Source organism: Halyomorpha halys, unplaced genomic scaffold (genome assembly GCF_000696795.3).
Source record: "Halyomorpha halys isolate HHAL.00 unplaced genomic scaffold, Hhal_1.1 Scaffold34.1, whole genome shotgun sequence".
In the NCBI taxonomy this organism is placed as follows: Eukaryota; Metazoa; Arthropoda; class Insecta; order Hemiptera; family Pentatomidae; genus Halyomorpha; species Halyomorpha halys.
Genome location: NW_027105031.1, coordinates 1,677,806 through 1,693,934, shown reverse-complemented (window position 1 = coordinate 1,693,934; position 16,129 = coordinate 1,677,806). Strand labels below are relative to the sequence as shown.

The window sequence follows — 16,129 nt, the reverse complement described above, 5'->3', positions numbered from 1 at the left end:
GTTTTATGCCATTAAATAAAACAAATAAACAACCAGAAAACTAACATTTAAATTTGATTAATTGTTTTGTAAATACTATTCTCTTCTTACAACTCAGGCTGTATTTCAAGTTTCATTTACTAAATAAAATAATGAAATTTCAAATTTTTGGCATAAGATTACTGTTATCGGTGATGTCTTACACTGAATGGCATATTCGAGATGGATTAAATTTATTTTGAAATTGAATAAATTAAGTTCATCTCCATATTGGTACCAAAAATGTACTGGAATATCAGCTGAAGATAAATCGAGGTTGTGATGTCAGAATAATGCAACATACCCAGAGTTCAGAGCCTGGCTATCCTAAATGACAATGACCATTAACTAATATCCACATTAGGAAGGAGAGAGGAAGGTAACTTATGAATGGTATCGACCTATTTGGTGAGTCAAATTTTATTCTACAGAAAATTCAAGAACTTTATGTAATAAAATCCTTTAATTACATCCTAAAATTACTATTGTGCAGATCAATGGCTTATTTTCTTAGAATTTTCAGAAAAGAAATTTCTAAATTTTAGTTGCAGTCAATGTTAAGGTATCATTACTAGTCACTGGATGAAAAAAAAAACACTTAATTAACAGTTTTTCAACAATATTTTATTAATGCAGTATTTCTTTTTATAGTTACACAACTCCGATGTAATACATTCCTTTATATGACATGTACAGTACATCAAATTTTTTTTATTATCAATGTGATCATTGAGAGCTGGAAAATTTTGAGCCAACAATTTTCTAACACTCAATAATATAAATTAATAATTTATACTTAAAATTAACTAACAAAATTTTTCTATACACATATCTCAAACCCGAAAGTTATTTAAAAAATTAGATTTGTCCATAAAATAAAGGTTTTAAAAAATATCAATTTCACTAACTTACAAATATCCAGTGAGTTAGAAGTTAAAATGCTAGGTAGGTATACTGATGTTGAATATACACCATATATATATATAGTCATCAACATTCAGTGCACATCTAAAAATTAGGTAAAGAGCATATTTTGTACCTATTTAGTTATAACGAGTATTGGTCGATGTACGACGACCAAGTTACAATCTCTTCACTTAATACCAAAAATAATAAGAGAGAATTTTGCCTTTGTGATCCATCTCTAAAATCCCATAATTAGAGGTAGACTTACCCTACCTTGAAAACATTGACAAATAACAAGCAGAGCCATCTTTGAAAAAAAATATAATCGAGGTACATCGTGAAATTAGCTAAAACTAGAAATCGGCATGGACCTGCCACTCTAGTCCTTCAATATAGTCTTGTTTATCTAATTTTTAAAACATTTATTTATTGCGAGTATTAGATCGATGTACAATGACAATGTTACTAACCTCTCAAGGAGGTTATAACATCCAACATAATAATAAGAAACCTTCTCTTCTTATCATGCACCCGAAATGCCATGACAAGAGACAGGCTTATCTTACTTTAAAAAATTTGAAGGAGATGGTCAGGGCTGCAGGTTAGAAGAAAAAATAGTTTTCAACTTTCATTCATTGCAGACGCTGCAAATATGTCCCTTTGTGTACATCTCCAACCATAACATCAACCGTGATGAAGATTGTAGATCATAACATAAGGAATAAATGAACAGTTGAATACAATTTTTTTTCTTCTATACCGCAGCCCTGAGTATCTTCAAATTCACAAATGGTGTATGTATGTGTATGTGTATGTGCATGTGTGTATATATATATATTGCTTTAAAAACATTTACTAATAGCGAGTAAAGTCGTCTTCGAAAAAATTTACTATAGCGAGCAACATCGTACAATTACCTAAAACTAGGAATCGAAACCGCACAAAAATCTTTAAGGCATAGAAAAATCACTAAAGTTTGTTTTTGTAAACACACTTCTTAATTTTATGAACAAATCCATTACATTATCTTATTTTAGAAAACAATTATAAAAGCTCATTCTATCAACAATGCAAGTTAACTTTTAACAATTTTAAATATTTTGGCTAATTTTCGTTTTTCTCCTTAAAGGTAGGTACAACAAGATTTGGGTGGTATATTAAGTTAAATAATAAATATAACAAAATATGCTGAGATAGGGAAAATACCCCACCATATTTTAAAAAAATAAAAAATTTACAAACTATACAACAAAATAAAAATATAAATTACAACAAAATATACAGTCTTTCAAGTTTAATAACAAAATAAATTATCATCAAACATAAAAAGCAATTATGTACACTTCAAATTATAATTTATTAATACTCACTGAGTTAGATGCACTTGAGTGAGAAGTACAGATAGGCCGAATGGTAATTATTCTTTTGAATAGTTATCATTCAATATTTGAAAAAGGCAAAACAATGAAAAAGCTTACAGGAAAGATTAAATAATTAGCATTGTTTATGTTTTTAGCTTTCCCCTGCTAGTGGTAGACTTTTTAGGGTACTTGGAATGTAGCTGAAAAATAGAAATACCTAAGTTCTTAAAGGGGAACGGGAAGCTAAAAGAGTCACATAATAATCACAAAAGATGTATGTATAATATAGTATGAAGCATTTACAGGATCATAATGAAAAATTAACTATAGATTGTAGTGCAACATGGAAGAAATTGAAACATTAACATAAACTGAACTCGTCATCGCCTTCTTGATTTTGAGAAGGGCCTTTATCATTTGTCAATGGCTCCTGAAAAATAAGTACAAACTTTTATTCTATAAGTTGTCCCAAACCATTTATGTTCATTAATATATTAATTGCTCATAAACAAGGAATAAATAAACAAAACACTACATCCATACAACCTGTCAGAAAAACAGATTTTGAATTATGGTACTTCTACTCATAATCTAAATTCAAATTTCAATAATAAAAATACATATTTTAATGTTTCATTCCAAATGATTGGCATCATTGAAAAAAGACATATTTGTAATTTTGCCTGTCAATTCAATATTAATGATGTAATCAGGTTATCTGGTCAATCGATAATAACTGAAATGATCAATGAATTGAAAAGATGTTTTGGATAGTATGTAAAAAAAGTAATTTTAGGGCAGTTGAAGTGTTGCGAATATTTTTGCAGCTTTTCAATAAAAAAATTCTTTCTGTTTCTGTTCTTTGAGGTTTGTTTCTTGGCCTAAGGAACACACGACAATAACTTAAGAGGTAGTGTTCAACCTGCTTCATTTCTCTCATTCCTCCCTCAAGCTAACATAGATGGATGTTAGACATTCTATCTATATTTTGAATGTCTTACGAATCCCAGCCTCAATATAGCCACTTGTTTGATCTTTTAGAAAACTTGGAAACAATTTTTATGTGAATGGGTTAGTCTGTCAGGCAAGGTAAAGTTAGGCAAGAGTGAAAAAATTGGGAGTCTGGAACTAAAAATATCATGCATGAACTGCTAGAAGAAATAAAAAAGTTTGATTTCCACCACTTACATAAAATTGGGCTTAATTAAGAAATTTGTAAGGATTCTACTACAGGATATAGCAAGCAAACATCTCATAAATTTCATAAATAAAACGAATCCAAGTTAGTAGTGAGGGAGGCAAAAAAAAGCTGGGAGGATTTTGGTCAAAATCTGCAGAGTAACTATCAACAAAACACCAAACTTTTCTGGAAAAAGATTAAGGCAATAAAAGGAAAGACAAATAAACCATTACGAAATGTAAAAGACGAGAGAGGCATATTGATTACCGGGGACCAGAGTATTTTAGAAAGTTAGAGATGCCATTACAGGGAGGTTTTTTCTGGAGATGCTGAGGAGCGAATGATTAGAGATAGTATACGGGTAGAATATGATGAGGTGATATGGGAGGAAGAGGTGGAAGCAGCAGTAAAGAGATTAAGGCTCAGGAAAGCAGCAAGACAAGATGTCATCGTTCCTAAACTCATCAAATATAGTGGAACAGAATTATTGAAAATATTTCAGTGCCTTTTTCAGAAGTTACTTACTGAAAAAGCTATCCCTAAGGAATAGAAATACAACAAAATTGTCCTAATTCACAAAAAGGGCAATGCTAATGAATGTGAGAACTATAGACCTATTTATCCATCCCAGGTTGCGTAGAAGCTTTATACCTCAATATTAGAAAAGAAGCTAAGAGAGCTAGTGGAGAATGACTTGGAAGAGGAACAGGCTGCTTACAGATCTCAACGCCAGAACCAGGATCATATATTTTCTCTCAGAACAATCATTGATAAATCGTAGGAACAAGGAAAGAATATCTTCTTAGCATTTATAGATCCTAAAGGCTGCCTTTGATTCAGTCTCTGGACAAGAACTGTGGAATTCTCTTTCTGGAAAAAACATCCCGTAAGGATTGATAGAAGCTATAAATTTGACCTATCACGATTCCAAGGGAATAGTAGAGTTAATGGTAGAGAGTCCAATACCTTTGCAATTGAGAAAGGAGCAAAGCAAGGAGATAGTTTGAGCCCCCTCCTGTTCATTATTTATAGGTATGAAATCCTGAAAATGTGCAAACGGAGGGCAGCCCACACTACTATTGGCAAATGGAATATGAGGACAATCCTGGCCAAGGTAATGGTATTTGCGGATGACACTGTCCCCATAGCAGATACTACAGCAACCTACAGAACCTACAACAAGCTGTAACTGAATGGAAAGCTGAGCTGGAAAGAAAGGGAATGACCATCAATGTCAGGAAAAGCAAAATAATGCATACAGGCTGGGAATAGCAATACATACATAGAAATATTTTGCAAAGGTGAACCAATAGAAATGGTAAACAAATACTCTTAGCTAGGAACAGTGATCAGCAGGAATGGAAAGGTAAACTAAGAGATATCCAATAGGATATAGAAAACAAATTCAATATGCTACCACCTCTGCAACACAGTTATAGGGAAGAGAGAGGTAGAGAAGAATGTTAAAGTACATATCTTCAAGGCTATATACATACTTACCCTCCTTTACAGAAGTCAAAGCTCGGTACCACTAGTTAAGCACCTAAGCAGAGTTACTGCAATGGAAATGAGATACCTTCTGAGAGTGGCAGGCTGAACTAGGAGAGATTGCATACGGAATGAAAGGATGATGGAACTGTCTCTATAAAAGATACCATTGAAAAGAGACAACTCAGAACGTTTGAACATCTCTGTCGTATGAGTGAAGTCAGAGACACAAGAAAATATTTTTAGGCCAGACCAACAGGAAAACGCTCAAGAAGGAGACCCAGACTGCAATGGAAGGACTGACTACATTTCCAAAGTGGAAGAGAGAAGAGGGAAAAACTGGGATGCCATGAGGGTGCTGGCTCGGGATCGAGAGGCTTGGTTTGCCTGGACAGAGGTACCTCGACCCTAAAAGTCACTAAGGAGGAAGAGAAAGAAGAACAAGATTTCCACCACTTATATAAAATTGGGCTTAATTAAGCAATTTGTAAGGATTCTACTACAGGATATGGCAAGTACATGTCTCATAAATTTCCTAGAACAACAATTTTTGTTGGTCCTCCAATTAAAAAATTGATAATGAATATTATATACTATATTTACATATTTTACAAATATTCAATTATTTGTTAAAAATACAAATTATTAACACAATTCACAAATATCTATGAACAAAATTTATATAGAATACCTATGGATAGAATTTTAGGAAGCTTGTTTAATTTTTTGTATAACCGTTTCTAAAATATTTTAATATCAGTGAATAAAATGTTCCAAATTTTCCAGATACCAATTGTCTACACACATCCATACAATGACAACTGTCCCAATCTAAATCCACAAGAAGAGTCCTGATGCAACCATCCCACTTACGTTTCAGTGTTAACTAACTTGTGGATGTAACAAATATTTTCTTAATAAGTAATAACAACCACTAGAAATCCTACCTGGGAGGCCCTGGGAGAAACATATGAAGGAGCAGCATTAGGACGCACTGACGCTGGTGGTGGCCCAACAACAGTTGGCTCTGGCAGAGATAAATCACGTGCCAAACGTGCATATTCAACATCCATGTGCTTGATGAAGGAGCTGTTTAAAGCTTTCTTGGCAGATTCTGGATCTTCTTCATCATATGCTTGAAGTAGCATTTCAAGTGTTTGCACCTAAAGCATTAATAACAATTTTCTTGAGGTTGAAAATTTAAAAAAAAATTCACTTATATAATCTATGATATTTAATATAAGTCACCAACAAATTAAAATAATAATACCAACTTTTCATCAAAAAGTAAGCAACACATTTTTAGAAATACAAGGGCCTGCTGGTGAGTGGAGAGTGCATTCTTGAATTTAATTAGCATACAACAAACTGAATATTCGCCAAGAATAATGTTCAAATTAAACTAACCTCTGGAGCATCACAGCAGTTTCCCCACTCCTTGAACGCCTTTTCAGCAGCAACTGTGTCCCCCCTTGCCAACTGTACCAGGACTAAAGCTACTGCCAGCCGCCCGATAGCAGGAATATTCTCGGATTGCTGATGAAGTCCAATTTCTCGCCTAATGGCATCTGCTGCCTCATCATACCTGACGGTAAAAACAAAGGTAGTGTTTCATAAAAGTGATTCATATTTATTTATTTATTTCAAAATGGTGCTTCAACAATAATGAAAGTTCCAAGTAAATTATACAGTTGATTCAGTTTAATGAGGGAGAAAGAATAATTAAACCAATTAAATTAATTAAAACTAATAAATTAAATAAAACTTTTTAACTTAAAGTTTTTCTGTGAAAAAACATAAATATTTTTTACTCTTTACAGGACAGAACAACTTATGCTCAAATTAAAAATAAATAAATAAATATAATAGTGAAACAGTTTCAGGAACTTATATCAAGTATCAGAACATAAGATTTGCATATAAAAAATGTATGCCCGCAGATATAAGATGAGACCTATTTGTCCCATTGTTCGCTGAGTGACAAAATTTTATAAACAACTCAGATCTCAGTCCCACTACTAAATAATTATTATTACTATGAACAGTTCTATGAGCAGAAAGTGAAAAATTATACAAAGACAGCTTTTGTAAGTGTAAATAAAGAATACAATAATAAAATAATAATTTGAAGTTAATTCTAGAGTACTCATAACATAAGTAAAAACCTGATAAAAAAAAGAACAAAATAACATGTTTTTTGTCTTAATCCGTTTAGTAAAAACTGAAAGAATGGAAAATTTGTGAACTAAATACTTGTTAAAGTTATATACGATAGATAAAAGAGTAATTATATAATTGTATTTGAAAATTTGTGAACTAAATATTTTGAAAGTTAAGGAATATATGTTAGATAAAAGAGTAATCATACCTAACCAATTTCCATGAAAAACAGGTTACTCTATAAGCTGTCATATTTGTACTTATGGTTAAAGAATAAGAAGTGAAACATAGGAACCCATTTGAACAAAACTCAAATCGCACACTATACATCTAGGTGGAGACTTTATGCAACTTTTTATTTTTCCATACATCTGAGAGAATCCTGTAAGAGCAAACCAACACCTTCCTTAAAGCCCCTTTTCAAGTGGGATAAATGTGAATCACTATCCTCCAATGAACTGAATGGTTGGATTATCTTTAGAATACTTTAAGTCCTGTAAAATTCTTACTTTTATTTTTAATTTTTCATGTTATTTATGCATTATTTAATTATTATCCATTTATATATAAAATTTTAATTATATAAAAAAAAGTATCAGAATATTATTATTGCAAATAACTACTCTAGTCAGTTAATAAGAAAAAAAAATAGATTATTGATAAATTACAGTTAATAAATAAGAGTTGATAGTACATAGATTTTGTAAATTTAGGTAGCTAAGCAAAGAGTCAAAGTTAACAACAAAAATTAAATACAGCACACAAACCTCTAGGACAGCTGAGTTGGTGGAAAAATGAAATGGGTTAACAATTAAAAGTTAACTATCAAACCTAAAACCTAACAGGCTAGGTAAGCAGCTAAAAGTATAGCAATAAATTTATTTTCTATAATGTTCTCTTATTAAGTTAAGACTAATAAAAAGAAGGAAAGTTGCCCTTTTTATGCTTATAACAGCTGCTAATAGGAGATAACACTTATAAAATCATAAATTTCCAATTGCCAATCCACTATGGCAGTGAATGATACTAACTTAACTTTAATGTAAACTTTAAACTTTCATTCAGTTGAAACCAGAGAGCATAGAGAATTTTTTTTTTCTTTGCAATAAGAAAATCCTATCACAGACTAACTTCAGATTTTCTATTCTATTTAATTTCGCTGTATGAATTCCAAGTTCCTGTAATATAACAGGTCTGACCACTTCAGCCTTTAAATCGTCAATAGGTGACCACATCAATCATCCAATGTTGCCAATTCGCATTTTCTGCTAAGTTATATGGATAAGAAAACAAAAGCTAAATTGGTAGGCATTTTATTTTCTATTCCATTTTTTTGTTTCATATAAATTATTATTTTTACTAAGTGTATCAATTATATACTATTAATGAAGGGTTGGTTATATTTTTTAAAAATGCACTATGTATATTATTTTCTTTAATGAAAGTAATAGTGTTAATATTATTTCGGGACTCTTTAATTTATAAGTTAACTTCGGATATTTAATGTCTCCATTCAACTTTATTTTAAATTTAATTTTCATTACAACTAAACTATTATTACTTTTAATTGGCTCAAGCAATCTTTATTTCATTAAGAAACACTGAGACAACAGATAAAGAATTCCTAATCTTTCACCAGTGAAAGATTAGATAGTTGCAATATTTTTTTTTTTTTTTTTTTTTTTTTTAAGATGTTAATTTAATATATTGCTGCTTTGCTTTAATAGTGGCACATCTGACAAAAAACAAGTTTTGATTTTATTTTGAATTGAATATATTCCAAAAATACTACCATATACTGCAGTGGTCACTTTCTCGATTAGCGTTGATCTATTGACTATTTCAAAGCTAGTTAAGGTGTCACAATGGAACTCCAGTCTATGGTACAATATATAAAATAGGTCAAATATAAAATAAAATTTTGTCAGATGTGCCACTATTAAGCAAAAGAAAAGCAATAATATTAGATTTCTTTCATAATTTGTTTCTTTTTGTATAATCTTACATAAATTGTTCTGTACATACTTCTTTTATGTTCCTTGCTTGACTCATGATAATATCAAAAACAAGTCCTATATTTTTTCTATGGAAGTTTTCAACATCTTTGATGTTCTTTATCCATTTTACACACACAATATGGCATCAATACCGTTCACAGCATAAGTATTAAGCTGTTTACAATCTAAAGTATCAGAGAGGAGTAGCAGACAGAGACAGACATATGGAGGTCTCACAAGACAATGGGGAAAATGACAGTTCTTCCTTTGATGTTGCAGAATACTGGCCTCAAGAGTATTATATCATTTAGTGATAATTTTTTATTCAAGCAATCAATAACTTAGATTACTTGAGAAAACATTATTCTTATTAAAAAATATGTAGATGATCTCTTCCTTGTCTTAAATCCTGATAAAATCCCTGACCTCTTATCCGCCTTTAATTTTTACCATCCATGCCTTAATTTTACTATAGAAATTGAAAATAATAACTCCCTTCCGTTCCTTGACCTCCTCATCATAAGAAACCCAGACACCATATCCAATGACTGGTACACCAAACCAACCTTCTCAGGCAGACTTCTAAATTACCACTCCCAACATCCTTACCATCAAAGAATTAACGTAGCCAAAAACCTTATTCACCGTGGCCTTTCCCTTATATTTATTGTCCTAAATGATTTGCTTGATTTAGTTATCCCACTCTTTTCAGGTGGTATTATTCTTATTAAAAAATATATAGATGACCTCCTCCTTGTCTTAAATCCAGATAAATCCCTGATATCATATCCGCTTTTAATCCTTACTATCCACGCCTTAATTTTACTGTAGAAATTGAAAATAATAACTCCCTTCCGTTCCTCGACCACTGACTGGTACACCAAACCAACCTACTCAGGCAGACTTCAAAATTACCACTCCCAGCATTTTTACCATCAACGAATTAACGTAGGCAAAAATCTTATTCACCGTGGCCTTTCCCTTTCTGATTCCCATTTTCATGACAAAAAAAAACACCGCATTAAACAAATACTCTTATACAACTACAAAAATCGTCTCACAACTTCACCTAATTCTTCACAACCTCTTTCTATTCCCTAATACAGATCACTACCATACATCCCCTCTCTCTCCGACTACATCCAAAAACTCTTACGTTCTGCTATACCTAACCTTTGTATTGCTGTCAGACCTCACAACACACTATCTAATATTTACACTAAACTAAAAGACCCTATCCCTCTTCTACACCGATCATCGTATACCGCATCTCTTGCTCCACCCCTAATTGTAATTCTGCTTATATAGGCAAAACCAAAAACCTCTTAAAAGACCGTATGAAACAACATAAATATTCTGTTTCCTCACAGAATCATTTAGCCTCAAAACTTTCGGAACATTCTCTTTCTTTAAATCATTCCTTCGATTTCTATAAAACGTCTATACTTGCTACAGTTCGTAACCATGATAAAAGGCTCATCTCTGAAAGCCTCTATATCCAATTAGAACCTTCTTCCGTCAATTTAAAAACTGACAATCACAACTTATCATTAACATATTTGCAAATAGTTAATTTATTAAAAAAGTAATTTTTACAATTTTTTTTTAATTTTATTTTTCCACCCACTTTGTAACTTATTAGCAGAAAACACTTGGTTAGATTTTAAGCTAACAGGTTCGTTTTATTCTCCTTTTTTCCCTATCTTTATTTTACCCCCCCCCCTTCTTTTTTCAATTTTCCTTACCCACGTTATTAGTTATGTTCTCCATATATTATTATTGTTGTTTTCAAAATATTTTCTTTATTTTATTTTTTTTCTAATCATTCCTTTTGTTAAACTTTATTTATATTTTGCCTTATTATTATGGTTACAGATATTTTCTTTCTCTCAATTTTATTTTTCTTTCCATAATTTTAATTTTTAAATTATTAATAACTAATACATTCATATTTCTGTGCATTATATAACTTCATTTTTATTTTATTTCCTTAATTATGTCATTTTACCTACTTATTAAATTACTTATGTATACATTTGATTTTCCACTTCTCTCATCACTTTTATTTTATTAATTCCATTCTGTTATCTTGTTCTGTTCTCAGCCCCGATGAAGGCTAGAAATCCTAGCTGAAATGTTGGCACGATTAAATAAGTTGCATCAACTTATTTGTGTTTTATATTTACTGCACCCCCAACCATCTTCTCCTCATACAACAATTTAGATGATGAGCTGACATTATATAGGTGTCCTAATAATTAATATAGAATGGAGAAATTGAACAAAACAGTTTTGTAAAGTTAAAAAAATAAATGAGTGTAGTTCATGATATTTAAATGGCAATGGTATGTCAAAGAATAACAAAAAACAAAATAAAAAAATATAAGCAGAATAATTGAATTGAAAAATTACCAGAAATTCTATATTTATAAGATTGCATTGAGATTTTAATATACCACGATACTCACATTTTTAACTTTACTAATATTCTTGCAGTTTTGCTTACATATTCCGCACCTTGTCTGGCATTATCTTCAATCTAAAAAGAAGTTAAATTATCACAATTTTTTTTTTTAAAGATATCTCACAGAGTTTATTATAAACTCTGCTAGATATCTTTAAACTTTAAATTACTAAAATGTAATTTTAGTTTTAAAAGCAATTAAAAACCATGAATTAAGATTCATGGTTTTATAGTACTGTGGTTGTAATCTAAATTATGTCTTTATACTAATCAAATTATTGGTATTTTCATGCAAACATGACATTTTTTTTAACAAGATCATAAAATTTTGCAAGTAATCATTTAGAAAGAAGGTGAATTTTAATTTGTGGTAAGTATCTTCAAAAAAGTAAAATTCTATAGTGTTCAGTTTAATAAATTCTATTGGTTTGATTCTAAATGTTAAAATAATTTAAAAAAATAAACTGATTAACAATATTGAATTGGTTGCTGTTAATGAATTGAACTAACACCCATGGGTTTTCCTAAGGCTTCTTGCTGGTGACATCTATGACATAGTCTAGTACCTATGATACTAACCACTTTGAAAGAAATGATATAATTACAGAAACAACATCAGCTGCCCGTCGATAAAGCTGCAGTGCTTCAGATGGTTGTTGTTGTTCAATTATTTTGGCTGCCTTATCTAGAACTCCTGCGGCAGCATCTGCTGAACCTTGTTGCTGATACCAAGTACACGCCTTGTCAGCCAACTCTGCGACACTGTGAATATCTCCCATTTCTTTACAGATAAGTATTGCTTGTTCCAAACTCCTATATTAAAAATAGCAACTAGATTTTGTTCCAAAAATTATTTTGCAAAATATTTGTTAATACACTAAGGATCATAAGTAAATACTGAATTTCACTAGAGAAGGTAATAAGAAGATATATATATATATATATACACACATATGGATCCTGTTAAATCCACAAATACTTAGTTGAATAAGTTATTTATAATTTAAGAATAAAAACAAGTTGTTAAGATGTAATCAACGTATTAACTCTTTCATTTATAAGGTGATATTTAGAAAATTTCAGTTGATTTTTTTTTTCCAAAGTAATGCATAAGGATTCAGGGCCAATTTTCACAACTGAATGCAAAAAAAAGGTCTTTTTAACACCAATTAACAATTATAAGATACCAAAGTCCAAACGTGCATTATCGATGATAATTTATACCGCTACTAGCCTTGAAGGACCAGGGGTTCAGTAATGTGTGAGGATGTACTGTATCTAGAACAACGGTTGCACAAGGAGGTGATTAGTTCATGATCATGCTCAACTGTCAGATTTTTACTTAATTAAGGGTATCCATTTTATAAGACTAGATGGACCCCAGGGGGCTCCTCAAAGCTAGAAAACTGTTTCATTAATACTTGTAATAGGTGTAATATTTATTACCTTAAATGGTGTAATAGAGATTGGACCACACCTATTCAGAAATTCAACAGCTCTTAACCACGACACTGCTTCAGGAAATAATCAGTTTCTTATAAGAAAAGAATACAAATTCACTGGATTTTATAGAAATATCTTTGCTAAGACAACGTAGTATCACTCAAAACAAATGATACTAAAACAGAAAAATCACCAACTAGTAGGCATACACATGCATTATGTAGAGATATTGGTGCTGTCATCTTATTAAAACACATTCTACCTTTATATTGCAAGATCTCAATAAAACGTAAATATTGTAGCACAAACCCTAGCACTAATGTACCCAGTTTGATTAACTCTGGCTTAGGCAGACCACACTTTTCTACTGGAAAGGAGTACTTGTTAGGGACAGAAAGGATTGACTCTTGTCTAGTAGTTTTTTCTTTCAGTTCTTCAACCACAGCTTTGTCTTTAGTTCCGTCCAAGTAATAATGACTTTGCTGAACACATTCTGGTAGAACTCTATCATGTTCACAACCCCCTTGAGCAAGGAACACACAGATGGACATGCGAAAAGACCATTGCTGAATTTAAGTGAAAGTAATGATTTGAGCAAATTATTGAAAGAATATGGATTAGATATATATTTAACCCACTACAATTTTGGGCAAACTAAGGAAATAAATAGTAACCTTAGGAAATATCTCTGTTGTAGCTTGGAATTGACAAGAAAAAAATACTAATAATGATGGAAACAATTGACTTGAAGTTAAGTTTAAGAGACTTTATTATGTTTTACTAACTTTAAACGTAATTCTTTAAAAGATAATTGTATTTCATTTAATCAATCATCAAATCAAAGTAAACTTAGATAAAACTTCTTGAAATTTTATAAAAAAAAACATAATCACAATAAAAAAAAAAAAATTGAAATACTCTCAGATTGGTTTAGTAACTAATTAGTTCAGTAAGAAAAATAAATTAAGTATACAAACCTTGCTGCATGGAATAAGGATCTATTTTGTCTATGACAATCTGCAGCTTTCAGGTGACAATCTTTACTCTGCTCATAGTGTTTTCCCAAACGAAAGCATGTAGCTGTAAATAAATATTTAATATAATAAATACATTTTAAAGTAAAGAATGTAGTAATTATTTTCATACGCTGATACAAATTAGCCATACAAAAATAATAACATTGAATTCAAATATTATAAAGATGCTGTAGTCGCTAATCTTAAGTATCATGGTAAAAAGATATTTATACCTAAACAATAAAATTTTGATTTAAATTACAGAGTGCAGAAAAAACTAATAAAATATTGATAAAGTAAAACAAGTAATTTATTTAATATTAATTACAAAAAAAATCATTTAAATGTTTCATTGGCAACAAATAAGATTATGGCGAGTACATAGCAAGAACTGATCATATATGCAAAACTAGCAGATCAGCGAAAATTGAACCTTCTAGAGAGCCTAAAAAGGATTTCTTATGTAACTGAATTACATTCTGATGTTCAATCACTAACCCTTGTAAGGAGTGCCACTCTGATACATAAACATCATATATTGCTTTTCAGCCCTCCTGAAAAGTTGTATTTCCACAAATTAGCTAGTTTAGTCTACACCCAACGACATGTATCAGAGGATATCACCATAGATATCCAATTGATAATTTGTAGTATTCAATGCCACGATGGTCTTTTTAAATGGGTATACTGTTTTAAATTAATATTTAGCCAAATAATCATAAATCATAATTTCAATTACATATAAGATACCAAACATGTTAGAAAAAAAAATATGAAGTAAATATACTTAAAGAAACATAAAACCTTAACCCACCTCGTATTGTGAAAAGATAACACCACTAAAAGTAAACTAAAACAGAGGGTGATGAGACAGGCAATGCCATGATTGAATATGTGTTGACATATTTTCCATCTCCATCCTTCATGTCACTTATTTAGTCTATAATTATGGCTTACTCCCTCATTCTCATTTTATTATTTGTAATTTGGAAGCTAAACTTTTTTGCTAATAGAAATTCCAACTCCTAGTGAGTCAGTTTTTAGGAGTTGCTGATTTTATTATTACATCTTGACACTTTAAGGAAATTAACCAAAATAGGAAGTCAACAATTATTTCATATACGCAATTCTTAAAACTACTTCAAAGCTCAGGGTAGTATTATTGCAATACTGACCACGAGAGGTTACATTTAAAACTGCCCTGCAAGCAATAATAATAACAACCTAACTGGACCCTGAAGTGACATTTGATGCTACAACTTAAAAGTTTCCGGGTAAACCGAATTTCTTGGCATTTCACACAAAATTTCTCATGAAAAAATTTTGGCTGTTAATGGGTTAAATTAATCAAATGTAGATTTAAACCTTCTAATATTGCTACCATTAAAATAAAGAGTCCGGACATTCTTAGAAGATATCAAAACTAAAACCATTAGACCTTAGCCAGTGACTTCCATATGAAAGATACAAAATCAAGAAACTGCATAGAAAATTACCTGCTTTTGTGTATTCATCAGCAGCAACATCATAATCAGGTCTCCACTTTAGTAATGTAGTTTTCATGCTGACAACAAAATTGGTATAAAGTAAAATGTAATAAATGACATTTTAAACATGTAACTTGCACAATTCTTCCAATAGAAAACAATAATACAAAACATTTTTTAATAAAGTAAAATTAAACTTATGTTACCATTGAGAGTAAATTCATACTTTCCATTTTTAGTGTAGGGCACAATGTGTAAACAATCACAAATGTCTAAGATACACTTCATAAATATCCATTGATAATAATAACTAAACTAATTAATACATTTTTTGTAAGTAGCATGCAAGAACAGTACGTTGTTCTTTAAATCAGTAACTTAAAAAACAAATATTGTTAAATTTTATGACAGTGACAAGTTTAGCTTTACCTCTTTTCAGCGACCTTAATACACTCTAGTCCTTCTTCAATTTTCCTAGCTTCCATTGCTAACAATTTACTACTGCCAATCTGACAACACAAAACAATAAACAGTTAAACCTTCGACACCAAATACACCATTCACCGTTATGATAACGTTCCCACTGTCACGAAAAACCCATATGATATG

General features: G+C 30.8%; 1 protein-coding gene across 1 annotated transcript; it reads right to left on the bottom strand.

The window, feature by feature from the left end:
- Nucleotides 1-620: 620 nt before the first annotated feature.
- On the bottom strand, nucleotides 621-16,123 carry LOC106686089 (gamma-soluble NSF attachment protein). The gene is made up of 8 exons (XM_014429214.2): nucleotides 15,950-16,123; nucleotides 15,530-15,597; nucleotides 13,995-14,097; nucleotides 12,180-12,387; nucleotides 11,579-11,649; nucleotides 6,361-6,538; nucleotides 5,901-6,116; nucleotides 621-2,715 (listed from the first exon to the last, which is right to left on the bottom strand). Exons 1-8 carry the CDS (start codon nucleotides 16,003-16,005, stop codon nucleotides 2,647-2,649), a joined length of 969 nt encoding a protein of 322 aa, XP_014284700.1. The 5' UTR covers nucleotides 16,006-16,123; the 3' UTR covers nucleotides 621-2,646.
- Between the last annotated feature and the right edge of the window lie 6 nt (nucleotides 16,124-16,129).